Genomic DNA, 20196 nt, shown 5'->3' on the forward strand with positions numbered 1-20196 from the left:
TCCCTGCTGCCTCCACAAGGAGCGTCTTGCAGCAACCTCTTTCCAAAAACACCGCATGGTTTTTCCACCAAGATCTGAATTATCTCATGCATCCTCATCTCCTCTTCTCTTTCCACCTCCATCAATTGATGATTGGATGTCGAGTCTACTTGCCAATTGAACCTGTTGGAGCACCTCCAAAGGACAGCCAGAAGCACAACTAATTGACACAGCACTGCTTATAGCTATACAAGCTGAGGGAGTTAGGGTTCTTCAGCTTGCAGTTGTAAAGTCTCCAGGCAGACCTTACTACAGCCTTGTAACACTTCAAGGGAGCTTAAAAGAAAGCCAAGAAAAGAATCTGAAACAGCGGCTGGAGTGACAGTGAAAGGACTCTTGGATGGACTTGGGGGCATGGAGTGACAGGACAAGGGGAAATGTCTTTAAACTGAAAGAGAGTAGGTTTAGATGAGGCATTAGGAAGATATTATTTACTGTGAGGGTCATTAGGCATTGGCACAGGTTACCCAGAGAATTTGTGGTTGTCCCATCCCTGGACATGTTCAAGGTCAAATCAGATGAGGCTTTGAGCAAACTGGTCTAGTAGTAGGTGTCCCTTCCCTCGGCCAGGGGCTTGCAGCTAGGTTACCTCTACGGTCCCTTCCAGTACAAGTTATTTTACAACTCATGCTGGGGAAGCTTTGCAGGATTGTATTCTGTGTTAGGGACAGGTGAAGAGTGTGAAGAGGAAGGAGCAGCACAGACTTGTGATGAACTGACTGCAGCCCCATTCCCCACTCTGCCACCCTGGGGAAGAAGGTAGAGAAAATCATGACTGAAACTGAACCCAGGAAAATGTGTGGATTAGAGGGAAGGTGATTTTTAGATTGGGTTTTATGATCTACTCATTACCATATTCTGATCTGATTGCTAATGAATTAAACTAACTTCCTCAAGTCTGTTTTACCCCTGATGGTAACCAGCAAGTGATCTTTTCGTCTTTATCTCACCCCACAAGCCTTTCAGGACATGCTTTTCTCCCTTGACCAGCTGAGGAAAGGAGTGAAAGAGCAGCTTGATGGGCACCAGGCATCCGGTCAGTGTTAACACACTACACCATGTGTCTCCTGGCTCTGCAACTTCAAATATTTTGTTATTTTCTGCCCTGAAAATAATTCCATTCGTTTCAGTTTGCAGTTCTTCCAAGTAGCATGACTTGCATAGATATTTAAAAGTCTTCATTAATGTGTTCAACTTTATGTTTTGGGTGTTTTTTTTCGGGGTCTGCAGTTGGACAGAGCTTTGTCTAGGTTATCCTTGTACTCACTGTATCTGACTCTGGCTGCCCTAAACTCTACATGGAAGACCTGGTATACTGATTTGGACCTCACATTACGGCACTTATTCAGTGATACCTCTTTTTTAGATCACCATTTGTTGCTCCACTTGTGCCTCTACAGGTACACTGCATCACTTAACCGTACAACTGTTCTCAGCTACATACTACCAAACTTTCTCTCCAAGATCCTTATCCTAGCTTTTTAAAAAGAAAATTCTTCACCATTTTTGTAGCCTAGGCTGAGGCTCTTCTTGAATCTGTCTTCAAGTTCAGCCTGTCTCACATGCCATTTACATTCTGGATCCAGATAAGGAAGAAAACTCTGCACACACTCCTTTCTGCAGCTCACCTGCACTTGTTGCCATGCAAAGATCTCCACCCATGAGAGCCTTGAAAACCTGTCAGATACACTTACTGTCTGCCAGTTTGTGTACCCACTGCTGAACTTTACCTCTTGGTAAAAGAAAACATTGATGCTCATGTTTCATCTAGATTTGACAAAATGTTCTAATGTTGCTACAACAACTGGAAATTTCTCCACTCAAAAGCACAGAGCACATTCACTTCTATTTAAAGATTTTGCAGATGGGACAAATGCATCATACAACAGTTGCTCTATATCCATTTATGTTACCTTGCTGTAAATTTAGAAAACAAAATGTTTTTAAAAACTCAGAACATAGAACATAAGAAAGAGCTCTTAAATACCATTAAATGAACCAATTTATGTGGCACAAATGATAACACTGAAGACAACTGGTCTAAAATTAAATAAACCAAGTCATTTACTTACCATTGGTAGCCTGGATTGAAGCATCTGGAGATCATCATAACCATAAATCTGCTTAAAGACAGATAAAAATACAAGATCATTATAACACTTTTCTCTGATTCTGATCAATTTGGGGCTTTGAACAGAGTTTGACTTAGGCCCATTCTATTTTAAAGGTGTACAGTTTTATGTTGCATTGTGTTAACGGAGCACTGTGCATTTTAAGGCTAGTGGAAAACTAAGGTTAAAATTGGCTTGTCACTCTGATGTTGTTTCCTGATGACAGCAGTCCTCTGAGGGGAGTTTGACTGTCCCATCTTCAATACAGTTTTCACAGATGCATCATTCCTCAACTTACGAAAAATCTACTGGGCATTCAGGTTTGGGAGTAAGAGCAACAGCCCTCTTTGCTGTAATCATTACTTCAGAGAGCAGCAAGATTTAAGATTTGATGACTAGACCGCAAAGCAACCTATGGTATCCCATCACATTCAGTCTGATATAGAAAAATTACCAGAATAAAGTTTTTGATTCAAAAAACAGATGACCAAAAATACCTCGATCCTGGTCAAACACCAAAAAATTATGTGCAATCTTTCAACTTTGCAGATAGGACACATGGCACATTTCAACCATTACTGTGGTGAATCTATTCCAATAACACTAACCTAAATGAGCCTAATTCTATTCAAAGGGCCTAAAGCCTGGTAACACTGAAAACCATAGCAACACATGTTTAGCTACAAGAGCAGCCAGATCAGGTCTGCACCAACAGCTCTGCAGTTTACTACCAATAGTAAACCCCTACTGAATATATTTCATATATTCTTTAGCACTTAGAACAAGAATTCCAGGTGTGACATGTGCCACCAAAAATGCCTTGGCATAGACAGTAGCAGGTCTGGAGGGCCCACTTGCGCCAAGGGTTAAGCAATTAAGGACAAAAACAATGAAACTGCTTACTGGGTAGGCAGGCAGAAGTCCTCCAGGTCCCACAATATACTGGTTATGCAACAAGGGTGGTACACCTTGGGGCAGGTTTGGGGGAGCTTTGCCTGTAGAATCAAAATACAGACATTTTAACAAGCCTTTAGAAAAGAAAAGGCTTCAGCCTTGAGACAAGATAGCTGCACAGGTTCTGGTGGCTGCACTGTCTTAGCTTGTAAAGAGCAAAACTATGCAGAAGAGTTTTGTGCTCTTTGATGAAAATGCTCAAAATAGTCTGAAGAGTTTAACCATGCATTAAGGAAGGGAAAGCACAGGCTACTTAAGACTGAAAACAGTCCCACCAGAGAAGAGCCTGATTTTGCAATTTAGTTTGTCCAAGAGGATTACAAGAACTACAGAAACTTCTCCTTTCCTCAATCCTCTCCTGAAGGCAAATTTAGACATCATTTGCAATCTGAAAAAGAAAATTCTCTTCTTTCATTTTCTGCTCCATCAACACATTCCCCCTTATCACCAGCAATAGACTGGAAAGCACTAAATGCTGCCAGCATACTTTCTGTGGGTGACTTACTGTAAGCTGGGAATAGCAAAGAGAAGATGACTGAAATGGTTTCAGCTGCCTCCATGAAGCAGTGCTAGGAAGCAGAACAGTAAAAGAACAAAGCACTTCAGCCAGTCATCAGACACTTCATTTACAAGCTATGGAAATGAGAAATCCTTCTGTAAGTAAGCTTGATCTTAGTATTAGATCATTCACTTCCCTCCATAAGATTTCCTCTTAGCAGTTCAGGTTTATTGGGTAAGAAAGAGAATTAAGCGTTGCTTCCACATCAATGCAGGAAGCCTCCCAGCCTTCTCTCTCCATGTAACCCCCTTCTGAAGTGCTGTTTGCTGTGGAATACCCAGACACCAGATACTTTCTTCCTTTCTATAGAAGTGGCAGTAGGGATGTGACATATGATAATGAGGACACTGCAGTATATTCTGATACTGCCAAATGAATTCAAGTCACAGAGAAGACTGAAATTAAAGCTCATGTGAACTCACAGCCAAGAGCTGATCACAACTTGGAATACAAAACTGAGGGAATTTTCTAGCCCAAAACTTCCCAAGTCAGAACTGCTCTGGTGCCTATTTATAAAGCTCTTTGGGGATGGAATGTGCTATATAAATGCCACATAACACCCTAACGAATATTTCAAATAGACAAAACCAGGCAATTTTATTTCATAAGCCAGCAAATACAGCACGCTGGAAATGCTAGTCAAGAGTGCGGACTTCTTAGCGCAGTTATGGCTGGTGAGATGCTCAACTGACAGCCCTGCTGACTGAAATCCTCTGTCTATCCACGGATCTGTCAATATTGCCAACCTGAAGACACTAAGGGAGCTGCCCGTGTGGTGGCAGCCGGTATAGACACACTGGTAACGCTCAGGCCAAGGCTGTTTGTAGTGTTCATACTGCTTGCCATGCTGACAACCGAGGAGGTGGTGCTAGTGGCTGAGGTTGAAGCAGTTGAAAAGGTTGTTGAGGGCTGGAGCGAAGTTGTGTTCTCAATACTAGTGTGCTAGAAAGGAGACAAAAAGAATGAGGATCACAGAGCAAATAAACCACAGTGGAAGAGGCTGGGGAAAAAAAAAAGAAAAATAAAAAAAAACAACAAACCTTTAAGTAACAGCAGCACATGCAAAAGATAGGTTTTATTTATATTCCAAGCAAGCAACTAAGTTGCATGCTTGTGATTTTTGTTTTGCGATTCAAAGAAAATTATTACATGAAAGCCAAATTCCAACTGCTATATCATCACCAAATTATACTACAGTAACTCAAACATAACATATATCATTCCATCACCTGCATTTTGCCAGCTAATCTCTCCATTTTTGAGACATTTCACATCACCATTTCTATGTTTGTTTTTGGGGTTTTTTTTAATAAATTTGTTACAAGACAAGACATCCTTTTTTTTTTTTTATTCCATTCCCCCTTGCTGGCATGACAATTTCCTCTGCGGTTGTGTGACTGGCAAATCTCTGTGATAGCTATTCTTGATCTAATACAAATCACAAGTGGTAAAGACTTTTTTTTGCCACTAGAGGGCTGGCAGTCTCTTTTCTCTGACATAAGGCTCTTGTTTCGGTTCTCAGGGCACTGGGACACACCAAACTTTAAGAGAGGGTCTCAATTATCAGATAAACTGATTATATGACAAACAGCTGTTGAAATACAAACAGGACTTACCACATGTGATGTGCTTGAAGACAACACTGAGGCAGGGGACAGGCTGCTCTGATGATTGGAAAGGGAGCTAGAAAGAAATTGCAAAGAATTAACAAAATTAGTTTTCCTTACAACTATTTTTAATATATATATGCATGTGTACATACACACATATACATACAAACACAGATTGGCAGCAGGACATTAGTTAAAGACCAAAAATTCTAGGGGAGTGTGTGTATACACATATAGTTGAACAAAAAAATTATCTGTAAGGGTGTGTATATACATACACACAGAGGTATGTATATATGTATATATATATACATACACCCTCACAGGTATTTTCCCTTTAATTATTATCCTCTTACATTTTAATGAAAAAATTCAAGTACAGAGTCACTATTGCTAACAAGAAACACCTAAAACACCATTCATTTGTATTTTTCAATCTACTGTATCTTTAGAAAAACAATAGTTGCTTCAGGAATTATGTAGCAATGACTCCAAGACAGAAAGTCCAAAATCAAAAGGTTCATGCAAACACAAGTTCTGTTTCCCATTCTTTCCTTGAGCAACTGCTGTTGCCTGACATGGGGGACAGGTTTTAAGTGAGGCAGTGCTTTGTTTTGACTCACTACAGTATTTAAATTGCATAATAGTAACTTGACCAATTGGAACTGCAGGGTATTTGCCCCATAACTCATCCAGAGGTCTTTAAATGTCTCCTCAAAAGGTGACTGAAAGTGGTTCTTAAACATTTACACTGACAAAAGTTATACCTTACATTCCACGTCAAGAATGTGACTTACTCTATGTCACTCCATGCAGTATGCAATAAACCAAATGAACATTGAACAAAGGCAAACAAAATAAAGACACAAAACACATGTATGGTCTGATGCTCAAAAAAGGGAAACCAATGTAGCTGGCATGATTGAAGCAAACCCTTCGAAACACAAAGCTGTGTATATACCACAGAAACTTGGGACAGCAGCTGCTCTGCCATTAGGAGGTAGCCCAGAGCTCATACTTTGCATTAAGAACCTACTTGTTCTCTTCCAAAACTCTCTCCTAATTCTAGTTCACGTCAGAGAAGGAGACTCTGGTGCCTGATAGTCCCATACAGAATCACCCTTACACCTGTCCTTTCCCCAAAAGCGAACCCTGTGTTTATCACAACTCCTACTGTACCTGCTTAATTGGGAGAGTGAGCTGCTGGCCAGATCACTGGACTGAGGCAAGCTGGGCAATGCTGCCACGTGCTGCGGTGCTGAAGGCAGGAGCGAGGCTGTGGTGGACACCACACTGGGCAGAGAACCAGCTGAGGGTAGTGAGGGAGAAGGCTCTGTCTTAGGTGCTGGAACTGATGAAGTAGCTGCAACAAGTTAAAAAGAGGCATTCAAAGAAAAATTCCTGCATACCTGACATCCCAGACTGGATTCAGGAACACAGTAGTATTCCCCCCTGGTTTATAAAAACCGGACTGTTAAGAACTGGTATCAAGCAATTTGGCTTTTAAGAAAATTTAAACAGCAACTGAACTACCTTTTGTTCCTTTTAAGCTCTTTACTTACAATAGATTTACAATTTTCACTGCTACCCACATAGTAAACTAGTCGTCTTCACCTCACCTGTCACTATCTGGATTATTGGCTTTTGCTCACAAGTCATTTCAAAATTCCTTGATTTTGCTTCAGCAAACACAAGTCATTTGTGCCTTTTCAAGGCACTGTACAAATCTAGTTTTAGCTACAGCTCTGTTTCTTCATCCTAGCCCACAGCACCCTTGGTGATCGAGGCACTTAGTCACCAATAAAACTCAGAAAGCAGTTGAGCCCTGCCTTCTGCTGGGCCATGCTTTCATACCACACCAGAGGCCATTCCTCAGTGGATCATCGTGACCTTGCAAGGCACGTGAAGACATTTTTAGACTGGTCACCAAAGAAAAGTCAAATACACACTTGGAAGTTACACATCAGTTTGTTTAATTTATTGGTTTGATTTCCTAGCTAAATGACCCAAGTCAGGTTGCTGGGTTGCAATGCAAACAGAAATCAAGAGGTCTTTGCTTTGGCAATAAGTATGACAGAAAATCGAGTTCCAAGTGATAAACATAGTTATGAAGGCAGCAACTATGTCACCTGATACCTCCCAGCAATATTTACACTAAAAAAGGAGTAGATAACGTTTAAAACTCTCAATAGATTTAAAGCAGGGTTCCCTTTTTGAAGTTTAAGTAGATGCCCTCAATTCAAGGGATGGAATCACCATCTTAAGACCCCTTACAAGATGCCTGAACACAATGTGCAAGATAAAGAAAACCAGGAGATGAGTAGGATGTCAGAGTTATAACACATCACTCAGGCTCTGAACTAAGAGTTTAGGAAGCAGGAGATCTGGATATTTAGGGAGAACAACAGTTAAGATGAGAGATGAACAACTAAGAACACTATAGTACACACAGAAGGGAAAAGTTCAGCACTTTCAATAGTTAAGAGAGAAATTCAATATCACTTGGAGGCATGAAACAGACTCAATGAAAGAAGACTGATTCCAATTTATGTGCTTGAAATACAGAAAAATGCAGAAAGGTACTCAAAAGAGAACTCACACATTACAGAACAGTTTCAAAAATATTAGGAATTCCCAGATCTTTCTTTTCTGTAGCAAAAAGACAAGTCCTGTAGTGAATTTAATAAATTGTGTACAGGAAAGTAAGAAAGTTTTCCACTTGAAAAGTTGTCTTTATATATGTCAGCCTTTTACATGGTGACTCTTTGAACTTGGCACTAACAAAACACCATCCCACTAATGATGCACCTGAAGAGGTGTTTAAGAGGAGGTTGGACCTAAAATTGAGGTGTTGGAATTCCAAAAGATGTTAATTCACACTGCTGTCCTTGAAAACTTCCACAGAGCAGCACATAAAGGTCAGAAGAGTGAACACTATACCTAAATCATTTTAACTCCAGCAAGAGAGCTGTAGGGGTGCTACAGGTCACTACTACATTAGAAACAGGTCAAGATGGAGAAACAGTAACACCCGTACCAGAGTCAGTACTGAGGTATTGTTTCAAGGCATCCAGGTACCAGCCCAGGGAATGTGTCCTTCACCCTTATCCCCCATGGGCTTCTAACAGGGCACTGGTGGCACCACACCCAGTGAGAGGTGCACTCAAAGAATGTGACTTTGTTTCTTTACAGTTAAATATTAGTCACAGCTTCCCAACTGAGAACTGGGAGAACTGCTAAGAAATTTTATATTAATTTTTAATTTCGTATTTTTATTTTAAATTAAATAATTTCTGGCAGCCAAATTCAAAAGAAAAAGCAGCAGCAACGCAGCTTCTCTAATTCTGAGGCTGGTTAGGTTTGTAGATTTAATAGAGTTGCTTTCATACTTCAATTTTAGTCAAGAAGCAAGTAGTATATCCTGTGCAAGCACAAAATAAACTCAAATAGGTCAACCATAAATTAGTCATAGAGAACAATATAAAACCTTAAGCCTGATGTCACTGCTACACCTGTGTACCCAGTAAGTAGTAATGAAAGATCAGAAAGTACTGTGCACAACCAAGCTTTGTAAACTTACTGTCAAGAGTTGCCTGTGTTCTAACACCGCTGTGCCCGTTCTGTAAGCAAAGGAGAAATGAATGAATAAATCATCTTAGAGGTACATTCCATTTTCAGACTGAATCACACATCCAACATGCTTCATGCAAAATTCTATATTCATTCTAAATTGAACGACAAGGCAGAAAATTAAATTTTTATTGCCTTTAACAAAACCACATAATAAAGTTGTCTCAAGTGCAAGGTGTCCTCAACACACAGAATCCCATCCATTGCCCATAATGCACCCATCAGCAGCAGACCTTCCCATGTACCGTATATGACATAAACTTCAGGTTCACACCAATATGAAAGAAAGAATTGCATTAACATATAGGAAATGGTTGTGCTTTTGATCTAATGCAACTCACAATTTTAACTATCCAAGTTACACAGAGACGCCAATTTTTTTCCATTGAAAGATAAGACTTGAGAAGCACCAGTTGTTTTTTGGGTAACGCTGGAGTACAGAAGTGGATAGTCTATGCTTGATCCTCACCAGTACATACGAGCTAGTGCAGAAGACAAGTGTGACTGAGCCAACACATAACAAAGGCCAGAAGTAAATACACTTACAAACTCTCACAAGTTGCTTAAATATTTAATAAATTAAGTCCTCTTAAAACAAACCTACATTCCATATACATAGAGAGTAGATGTTTTTGAATCTCCCAAGAGAGATTCTCTCTGTCCTGCATTAGACCTCTCCTTATGCTTATTAAAATAACACATGTAATTAAATCCCACTGGTGTTCAAATCCAACAGAAAAGTAATGCTGGAGGGGCCAAAAAAAGTTTTGGATCCATTTGCTAGGTGCCATATAAAGTTAATATATAATACACCTTTGGATAGAAATAGTCAAGTTATGGCAAAATACCATGACTAATATTTACGTAGAAATAGTTCTGCTTTCAAAAGCTAAGCTTTAGGGAAGGAAACTCAAATAGAATCTTACGTATTAACAAAAAAAAAAAAAAAAAAAAGTCGAAAGAAAATTTAGGACGCCAAAAGCCACAAAATCCGAGGCTCTTATATCCCAAACACAGTATTGCCAAAACCAACTACACACTAGGAGAAGCAAAAACAACTAAGCGGTTGGGCTTGGGAAACCAAAAATACCACTTGGTTTGGTTAAGACATTAACACACCAGTGTACTGCAGGCCTAACACAGGTAAGAACATTTCCCCTTTTTCAAGACATTATTTCTGAGCTGGACTCACCGTAACTGCCACAGGGGTTGGTTCTGACGGAGCCATGGAGCTTTGGTACGCTATCCTACTATGCACAGAAGTCTGGTCATAGGAGGAAGTTGTTACTGGGCTAGTGCTCTGGGATGAGCAGGTCAGACTGGAAGAGCTGATGGCAGAGGTTGTGTAGGTGGACTCCTGTACTGTATTGGATATTGGCAAAGAGGTATTCAAAGGATCACTGGAAAAAGTAAAAATTATTTATCATCTTGGTAAGTATCTCAAATACCCTCGTGAAAGTATCAGCTCCTACACAGTTATCCAGAACTACCTTAGACATGCAGACAAATTTACATTATTTATACTAGACAATGTAATAATTTTTTTAAAAATTGTGTAATATTGCTTTGGTCCCTGCTAATCACTGCTTCAAAACATCAGCTACACTAAGCACATCCTCATTCCAGCCCATCCAAAACAAGAGTTTACACATAAGCACTTTTGGTCATGTTATTTCCACTTTCTCAAAAGATAAATTAATATTCATAATCTCTCTTTTTTAAACAAGCAGATCGATGAAGTCTGGTATATAATGAGAAACACACAGTCTCTTTACATTAGAATTCTAATGTTGCAGATAGAACTATGCAAAGAGAAAAAAATACTTAAAAATATGCAGGAATGTTTTAGTTTCCAAATAGTTTAAATCATGTATAAAACTAGAAATTATTGTGAAATTTTATTTTTATTAATGTTTCTGAACTAACTTCAGGAAGCTTTTAACTGATGCCAATTTTTGAATAAGGATGAAAAAATGGGTTACTGGCACGTTGGCACTCATCATTGGCTATTTTAGCATTTCAATAAGAGCTGTGGCATACTGACAGACTGGCTTCTTTTCTGATCCCATAGGAGCATCATATCTGTAATCTGATGCCAATCTACTGATACACCTATATGGTACAAAGGTCAATTCTCCTGGATCAAACAGAGAAAAACGTGGGTTGTGAGGAACAAACCCTCAAACAAATCTGAAAATCAGAGCAACTAAATATGAGAAAGCATTTCTATAAAGAGTAGCTTATTATAAGGTTATTTATATTCATGTCATCTCCATCTTCACATCCACCCAATCCAGGGAGATTTTGACTATCACTAGAGAAGAAATTTCTCATTTTAAGATGCAATCCACGGAAAACACTTAGCATTACAATTCATCGTATTTTCCCCTCCCATTACATTGTAACCATGTCTTGATGTTTTTGGACAAACTTGACCCCCTCGAGAAGACAAATGCAGGAGGGGAACTCACACATACTTCACAGATTTTGAGTATAAGCTATTGTTGGTCGCCTGGTTGGTATTCTCACTGCTTGAAGTTGATCCAAACTCTGGGAGTGTAGGCTCTGATCCAAACTCAAGAGCTCCAAACTGAACATTTAACCCTGTCACATCTGCTGATCCAGGCATCTCCACTGCAGAGGCAGGAATCTTAAAGGAAGAAAAAAAGTCATGATACCTTTGCATGCACTGTCTCTTTTAATAATATCAGTAACTGACACCCTCTCCTCTCTTTAGCTACAGTCTTTTCAGTTACTGCCTCAGTCTATGCTGCTAACTAAAACTGTGACAACAGTTTATACTACATAAAGTAACTACATCCCTGCAACCTGGAATTAATTCATTGATTCTGCCCTCATCTGGAGCTGAAAGAGTAAACCACACTATTCTACAGTATATAAGTGTCATCTGTGTACATCCCTCCCCCTCAGCCAACATTCATATTGTGGCTATTAAGTCAATCTAAAAATCACTCAGTCATTTTCCACACAGAGAAAACAGATGTGTGCTTGGAAAAGACATCACCACATCTATTTTGGATGTAATGACTTAGGATTTCCTGCTTTATAAACATGAAATATACCAAGGTCTTTGCTCTCCTTTTCCCCAGCAATTTATACTGAACAGAATCACAGTATCACTTAGGTTGGAAAAGACAATCATTAAGATCAAGTCCAACTACTAAACCCAGCACTGCCAAGTCCTAAACCATGTCCCTAAGCAGGACACCTTCACGTCTTTTAAACACTTCCAGGGATGGTGACTCCACCACTTCCCTGTAGAGCCTATGCCAGTGCTTGACAATCCTCTCGGTGATGACAATTTTCCTAATATCTAATCTAAACCTCCCCTGGGGCAACTTGAGGACATTTCTTCTTGTCCTGTCACTTACTACTTGAGAGAAGAGAAGAACTCCCACCTGGCTACAACCTCCTTTCAGGCAATTGTAGAGAGCTATAAGGTCCCCCCGAGCCTCCTTTTCTCCAGGATAAACACCTCCAGCTTCACCAGCTGCTCCTTGTAGGATTTGTGCTCAAGACCCTTCCCCAGCTCCACTGCCCTCCTCTGGACTCACTGTAGCACCTCAATGTCTTTCTTGTCATGAGGGGCCCAGAACTGAAAACAGCACTCAAAGTGTGGCCTCACCAGTGCCCAGTACATGTGACAGTCACTGCCCTGGTCCTGCTGGCCACACTTGTATTGCTGATACAAATTCTTCTATGTTTTTGTATTTACTAAGCACAAGTCACCATCCAATTACCCACCTTGGATGCTGGAGTTATCCTCCGTTTTGGTGGTTTTATCTGTTTCTGCTGGGTTTGATGGACAGTCACTGCCTGGTTATCCATAGATATAGTGGGAAGCTGCAATATTTTGCTAACAGCTGTAGAGGTGTCTACTGGTGATGGCTCTCGGAGTTTTACCTGGGAGGAGGATGACTCCAGCCCAGGTGGAGGAACAGGAACCACCTGTATTTGTTGTTGCTGTCGCTGGGTCAGCTGGCTCAGAACTGGGGATGGTTCAGGCTGGGATTTAAAGTCTGGTCAGTGTTGGGGAAAAAGAAATATCAAAATTAAAGCACTGAACTCTGCTCTTCACTGTTCTACTCTTTATGGAAGAATCTGGGTGACCTGACATGCTCAACAGTTACGATTTTATAGCATGTGCAAGTCTCTTTCAGAGATCACACAAGTTTCACATTAAACATTACCACTGTAACTATAACGACAATACTTGATATCCTCTACTCTAAATAAACAGCTGTGGGCAAGTATTATTTAGCTTTCCCAAAAAAATATGAAAACAAACCTATCTACACAATCCTCAAAAACTATTATGGATTATTTTAATCAAACGCTGCAACTTTCACTGCAATTAACTGTGCTGATAAAATTGATTACTTCCAAGAGGTAAAAAGTTGCGATTTAGAGGTATTGTGAGTTAGGATTCCCTGTCCTTAGAAAGGAGGAGATTTTCAAAACAAATAGAAAGTCATCTACCATCCCATAATGGCTGAGAGTCAAAGAGGTGCTGGACATTGACAGGTTTTTCCCAAGTCTTCCCATTTCATATTTTTCAGATGCTAAAAGCCATGAAGTGGCCCAGAGCACTGGTCAACAACCGTAACAGATCTACAGCATTTGCAGTATGCAGGTTTTTTTTTTTTTTGGTTGGCACAGTCCTTTAGAAAGCAACTTAAAATGTACATAAACTTTTTTTTTCCAGAATTTCTGCCTGTCAAAGATAGTAATTGCTACAAAATTGGCTGGTTATCTTACATAAACATGTACACATACACATGAGAGATAGAAGAGCTACCTTCTCACAGTGAGAATACTGCTAGGAACAACACTGCAAAAACCCAGTTTCCATCATTTTCACTGTTTGTACAATTTTATTAAATTACATGAAAAATTCATACAATTATGAATAGACAAAACAAGTAACCTGAATCATTCTCAGCATGCTAGGGAAAAAAATACTGAGACACGCATTATGAAGAGATTATACAGTACTCATTCAAAATTCATGTAACGGTTAGAAGAGAAAATCTTGGGGGAAAAAAAGCGGCAAAACACAATACAACTTTACGCTCAGCTAGAAGCAGCAGAGGTACAATGAAAATAAGTCTTTTCCAGTCTTTGTTAAAAACTAGTCACAAAAAAATTCCATTTAAATATTCAAGCACACTAAATCAAAGATGTCATTACATGGAAGGTTCAATAACTTCAAAGATGTAATGACATTTATGGATAGGCTTAAGCCTAAATACTTAGTTTGTGATATACTGGTGGTGTCTATTACCAGCAACTAAGTGTAACTCTTACAATGTTGTAAGTAATTGTTAGATTACATTTTTTAGAAGAAGTCTTTCGTTAAAGCCATTTTAAACTGTCACTGTCATTAAGACATGTTTCCAGGCTAATAGAGAAAGAGGAAAAAAGCTATGCCAAAGCACTTACCTAACTGACTGAGGACTGAGGACTGAGTAATAGGTGGTTTTAGATCCCAGGATGATGCTGTAGCTGTGCTAGTGGTGGCAGAATTACTGTTGTTTTGTTGAGAGGTAAACTGACCCAATCCTGGAGATTTCAGCTGGTCCAAGATTTGGGAACCAGTAGAGTTTGCCAGTTTAGAGGATCTGAGTTCTCCAAAGCCAGAACAAAGAACTGCAGACTATCAGAAGACAAAAAAGAAGAGGGGAAGAAGTGAATTTTTTAATTACTAATTGGAACATAATCACAGGGTCAATTGCTGCTATTTGGCAGCAACTAAAATCTCTTTACACCTAGATTACTACCAAATGACCAGTAAAAACTTCCACCACTGTAACTGCAATAATACTAATTTACTTGAACCCATGCATCTTAAAAATAGCATATATTTACTAATAGTTGAACTGATTTTCAGAGAATAAATGGCCAACTTCACACCTCACAACTGACTCAGAAATAGGCATGCTTCCATAAAAAGCAGTCAAATACGTGCTTGGAAACAACCCACCGGTTTTCTGGCTTTCAGCTCTTCACTATAAACAAATTATTTTATCCTACATCAGCAAGCAACAAACACATCTGCTCTCTAATCAAAAATTAATACAATCACTTCATGTAAATATAGAAAAAACTACTTAGCAAAATGAAAAAAATAATATTTGGGGGTGGGGTGGTGAATGGAAGGAATGGAATTCTTCATTTGCAACCTGAATTTTACAAATACTTGAATACCTCATGAAATGACCAGCACTAGAAGAGTTGTTTAACCTGAAAGATTTACTTATGAACAACACTTAGAAAGCATAAGATCATTTTACCAGACTTTGAGGAGAATAAGAGTTTACAGCACTGGAGCTGCCAGTTCCTGATGCCATCTGTGTGCTGTGCTGAGAATTTGTGAATACTAAGGCTTGGCCAAAGGTCTGAGGCTGAGGAGCTTCAAATGAGTTGCCTTCTGGCTCTTGGGTAGATGTAACTGGCTTTTGAAGCAGTGTCACCAAATCAATGCTGTAAAACAAAGCGAAATTTGGCTGTAATGAACATGATCATTAAACTGCACTGAACACTTAAGAAAGCATGAACAATACTAAAGCTGCCATCCCAGCAACAGAATTATTAATAACAGTCTTTTCCAATGTTGCTTATCCGCCATACAAAAGTGACAGAAGAGACTTTTTTGACAGCAAGAAACAAACACAAAACACCCACCCTTATCTGAGTGGATGAACTAAAATACTTTCTAACATTATTTGAGGGACATCCACTGGAAGAATGGAGCAATGAACATGTGAGCATATTACCTCTAAGAAAGACAGGAATATGAACTATAGTACACCTGACATCATGCGCCACGCAAACCACATCCCTATTATATGGAAAATTCTGATGTACTACAGCAGTACCAGGATGTTTGGGACCATTAGGCTATTTAGTTTTCAGATCTCATGCTATGCCACTGCCTAAGTCTTCATCACTCAACATTAACCTGCTCTCCAGGAACCAGAGGTTAATGTAGCCAACTGATTCCACATCACCACAAGACAGGTATTTGAAGACAAAGGCAAGCAAAGGAAGGCAGTAATTGATTTATTTTTGGTTCTTGATCTTAACTTTCTACCATCAGTAAAGGCCTATAATTGTGATGTTTACAAGGAAATTCACCTTCATGCCAATGCAAGCTTTCACGTTAACACATTTTTTCAGCACCATGTTCTGAACACTTTCTGCATCTAGAGGGGCAGGCCTTTCATTTCCTGGACACCAAAGCCAGAGCTTCCTTTTCAACAACAGAAAACTTTTTTTCCCAGCTACATTTGTTCCTGTCTGTAAGCAGGTCTCATGCAGAAGAAGTATTACGGTCATAAATTTGGCAAGTTTGTCTCCACTTCAAAAGTAAAAAATAGTTAAACTCAGGAACTCATAAAACCAACTATTTGCAAGCAAGGCTTTTGCCATTTTGAGATGAGTTTGACCAATCTCTGACCAAGGTTTAATTCAGTGTTTTATGTGTGCAAGTTAATATTGTTTAATGGAGCAGAAGGTTTTTAAAGCATAGGGAAAATATGAAGTAAGAGCTTACCTTTGCCCAGGAGTCACGTGATTCTCAGCTGGGACAGAGGAAGCGGTGAAGACTTTCGTTTCAGAAAGCTGAAAAAGAGAGAGGGGCAGAGAAGGAGGGGAGATGTTTTAATAACACATGCTCACACTTCCCGATTGCATGCAGCATCTGCAGAAATTCCATCCTGGTCATGCACTTTCAAGATAAAAATAAATTCAAACTACCATTACAAACAGCTATGCTGCAGCTCTGCTTAAAAAGGCAAATACATGTAGTCAAACTTCAGCAGAGTCTTCTCCACAGAATCAAGTATCAACTTAATTAAAGTGTTAGGAAATTTGATCTACTGAAAACACACACAACAGTATACTGATGTCACTACATCAGTTCGGGAAACAGTTTAACTGAAAAACACACCGTTACACAGTAATTAACATGACAGATGGTCTATCATCAGGGCGCAGGCACAACCTAGGACTCAACAGAGCAGCTCTGACAGATCTTGTTGCAGAAGGATAAGGCACTGCACTGCTCCCACTCATTTCATGTATCCCTGTGTCTTACATTTCAGCTCCCAGCAGCAGCAGAGGCAGGTGTGCACTCAGGTAAGTACAGTGAACCAGCATTCATGGTTCCTCCTTGGCAGCTCTGCTTTGTGTGGCAATAACATCTCTAACTGATTGCCCCGAGAGTGCAACTTTGAAAACAGTAATAAAACCAGAAGCGTGTAATTGCTTATACTAGTGTAACAAGTCAGACCACCCACAGAAGAAAACTGCAGTTTTCCCCATGCTGTTACAGTATAGATAGATATTCGCCCAGGAACCTGGGGAAGTGAAGTTGGCTGGTTAAGTTTTACGCTTGGTTTGTAGAAGGGTTGGTTTTTTGCTGTGTGGTTGTGGTTTTTAATAGCTTTTCTTATTTAAAAAGCAGCTACAACTTCCTAGGGTTAATTCATTTCTATTGACAGGAGTACTTGTAAGCGAGAATAGGTCTTAAACCAGTGCAGGTTAGGTTGAGCAAGACAGAGGTATCCACGTACAATGTTAATACTTTAAATTTCATTTGCACAAAATCACCTTTAATTCCTTTGGTGTGGCCTTATCTTTAGATTGAAGAATACCTGACCTACTCAAACACTCACAAAGAACACCTTTAGAATGTGCTGTTTAACTACAGCTTTTCCAGGAAATGATGCATTTTTAACTGCATACATTGCTAGCAGCCCAGTTAAAGGACATCACACACATAAGCCAATTTCACCTGCAATCCCACAGGCAGCTCTACTGAAAGCACATGTATCACTGAATATGGACATTTGATAGGGATTCTCCTATGAAACACTGCTGATTTAAGAAGGGCACAGAAGGGTTGTCTGAGAGTAATTACCACTCAGAGGCCAAGCACAAATGTTTCACTTACTCTCCCAGCACCCATTTACATTCTACACACGAGGTCATGAAAAAATTAGTACCACCACAGTTCCTCCGTAAGTTTCTTTCCCTTCCCTTGTTGCCAACACAACACACTTTAATCCCTCATTTCTGGAACACAACCGTGTCCTGAGTATAATGCTGCCAGCCCACTGGCTGGCACTGTGTACTGACCAAAACCAACAAAGCAGATTCAGCTTAAGCATATTTGCCATTAAAAAGGCTGCTCCTCTATTGTTCAGCGCTTTCCCCATTATATGTGTTCTTCCAGAACGATGTGTACTGTACTTCCTCTGGTATTATGGACTCCATTATATGGCACAAGGAGGTCAGCCAATGGCACAAGCAGCAGCCTGTGGTCTGCAATCCCTTGGTTAAATATTAAATTCTTATTAACATCAACTGTTTCGTACACTCACACAACGCAGGATAAGACTAACCATGGACAAAACACTGAATAATCCCAAAAACTAAGTAAATTAAGGAGCCTGAGGATGTTTGTGACAAGGCAAAAGCATGCTTGATGTGTGAGAGAGGAAATGTTCCCTGTAAGTGAACCAGCATGCAAACAGAAGTGTCCAGCCACTAGCTCAGCTACACTGAGATTTACACTACACTCTGCAGTGAAATCACTGCCACAAGCTCCAATCAAGCACTTAATTCACAACTTTGCTGGGATTATGGCATTTGTCAAAAGACATATTTTGTGCTGCAATTTTATTATGCAGATGTATTTAGTATTTCTTAGAAGTAGCATTTTCAGCTCCCAACCAAGTCATTATGCTCACTGCACACTACACTCACAAATCTTTCACTGAGGCTCTGGTATGTTCCCAGAACTGAACGAACAGTCGTGAACCATTTGCAGTGCTGGCCTCACAAGGGTATCTCCTCCATCTGCAGTGAAATGTCCGTGCTTTCCAGCTCCTGTTCCTGTGATAAATTCTTTCTCCAGCCACCAGACAACATATTTAACAGTTAGCTAACATCTCCTATAGCAGGAGAACAAGAATGGTGAGGAGAATAGATAAATATACTCCAATATCCTCACAGAAACTCAACATAAGCAAATCAGAAATAAAAAAAATCTTATTACTGTTTTGATATGAGGTACTGAAGTTTAAAGATACTAAAACAAGTTCTTATGCTGCCTTCTCATACAGGAAACACTCTCACCAAAACACACTCCTCTTCTTTCTTTTTTTTCTTTTTTGTTTAAAGTGTTGCTGTTGTTTCAAATAAAAAGTACAACTACCAATATTGTACAGAAAATGTTTGCCTTCATCCACCTTCCAGTAATTTGTATGTATTCTATTTCTGTCCTTTGTAGTTAGACTTGACTTTCTTTAGCCAGGAGAATATAATCACAATTTTAAGAGGAACACCCAGAGCCATCTACAGTATATCAACATTTGTCTGATCTTTTACTGTCCATGCCCTGAATATCCCATTAACAAAATACAACCTCCTGTTTTCACTGCAAGCAGTTTCCACTCTATTTAATAGCATGCTGACAACCTATTATATTTGCCCAACACTCACTACTAAAGATAAATACCAGGCAGGATTATTTGATCACAAAGATCTAATTCTTCTCATGTCAAATGACGTTAAATTTCACTTACCTGCTCACAACTGACACCTGACTAGAGAACACCACATTTAAACATAAATATTCTTCAGAAAAACACCTGTTCTTTCCCTTTGGAGAGCAAAAATATCAGCTTCCAGGTTCTTTTAATCATTAGTCATGTTACTGAATTGCTTGCTATATACTTCAATGTATACATTTTCCAGCCACAAGTTCATATCATGCTTCTGCTAGATAAAAGCCAGAGTTCACTAGATACTCCTAAAGTAACCTTTTAAGATTCAGTAAATTAAAAATCTCCCTTTCTCAAGGATCTTTTCTATCAATAAGTAATTTTCAGCTATTATACACCATTTTTCTTCTGTAAAAGCAGTAAGAAATTGGATGCAGTACATAAGAATCGAGTTCAGGAGAGCCCACATACAGAAATAAAAATCACGAATGATTAAGAGTCAGGGAGGAGAGAGGAAGAGACAGGGAATAGGGGCTTTTTGATACAGCAACAGCTCTTTAAGAAATCATGCTGAGCTGTTCTTTCTTCATCATCCACTACAAACCCGAAAATTTTTCAGATGCTCCTTTCCAGACACCAGCCCCTGGTTCTGGAGGTGTGTCTTCATTCTTATAAACAAATGGGCACTTGGTTATACTACAGCATTTTTCATTTCAACAGGTCAAGTCGTGCAGAGGTTCAAACTTCTCTGCATGACTGGC

General features: G+C 39.5%; 1 protein-coding gene across 7 annotated transcripts in view; it reads right to left on the reverse strand.

Moving 5' to 3' along the window:
- Nucleotides 1-1866: 1866 nt before the first annotated feature.
- Nucleotides 1867-20196, reverse strand: part of LOC113957701 (ubiquitin-associated protein 2-like) — a 75309-nt gene continuing 56979 nt past the window's right edge. For 4 of the 7 annotated variants that reach the window (XM_027665409.1, XM_027665402.1, XM_027665403.1 and 1 more), the window contains 12 exons: nucleotides 16480-16547; nucleotides 15218-15407; nucleotides 14367-14580; nucleotides 12669-12943; nucleotides 11375-11553; nucleotides 10096-10303; nucleotides 8854-8893; nucleotides 6453-6636; nucleotides 5280-5346; nucleotides 4410-4605; nucleotides 3054-3145; nucleotides 1867-2162 (listed from right to left, as the gene is read on the reverse strand). In XM_027665409.1, coding sequence (XP_027521210.1) covers nucleotides 2100-2162; nucleotides 3054-3145; nucleotides 4410-4605; nucleotides 5280-5346; nucleotides 6453-6636; nucleotides 8854-8893; nucleotides 10096-10303; nucleotides 11375-11553; nucleotides 12669-12943; nucleotides 14367-14580; nucleotides 15218-15407; nucleotides 16480-16547 — 1776 coding nt within the window. In that variant the 3' untranslated portion in view covers nucleotides 1867-2099. The remainder of the gene's footprint in view (nucleotides 2163-3053; nucleotides 3146-4409; nucleotides 4606-5279; nucleotides 5347-6452; nucleotides 6637-8853; nucleotides 8894-10095; nucleotides 10304-11374; nucleotides 11554-12668; nucleotides 12944-14366; nucleotides 14581-15217; nucleotides 15408-16479; nucleotides 16548-20196) is intronic. The other 3 variants (XM_027665408.1, XM_027665406.1, XM_027665405.1) reach the window with 3 other exon arrangements.

The sequence above is a fragment of the Corapipo altera genome, unplaced genomic scaffold (genome assembly GCF_003945725.1).
Source record: "Corapipo altera isolate COAL_440 unplaced genomic scaffold, ASM394572v1 61045, whole genome shotgun sequence".
Taxonomy (NCBI): Eukaryota; Metazoa; Chordata; class Aves; order Passeriformes; family Pipridae; genus Corapipo; species Corapipo altera.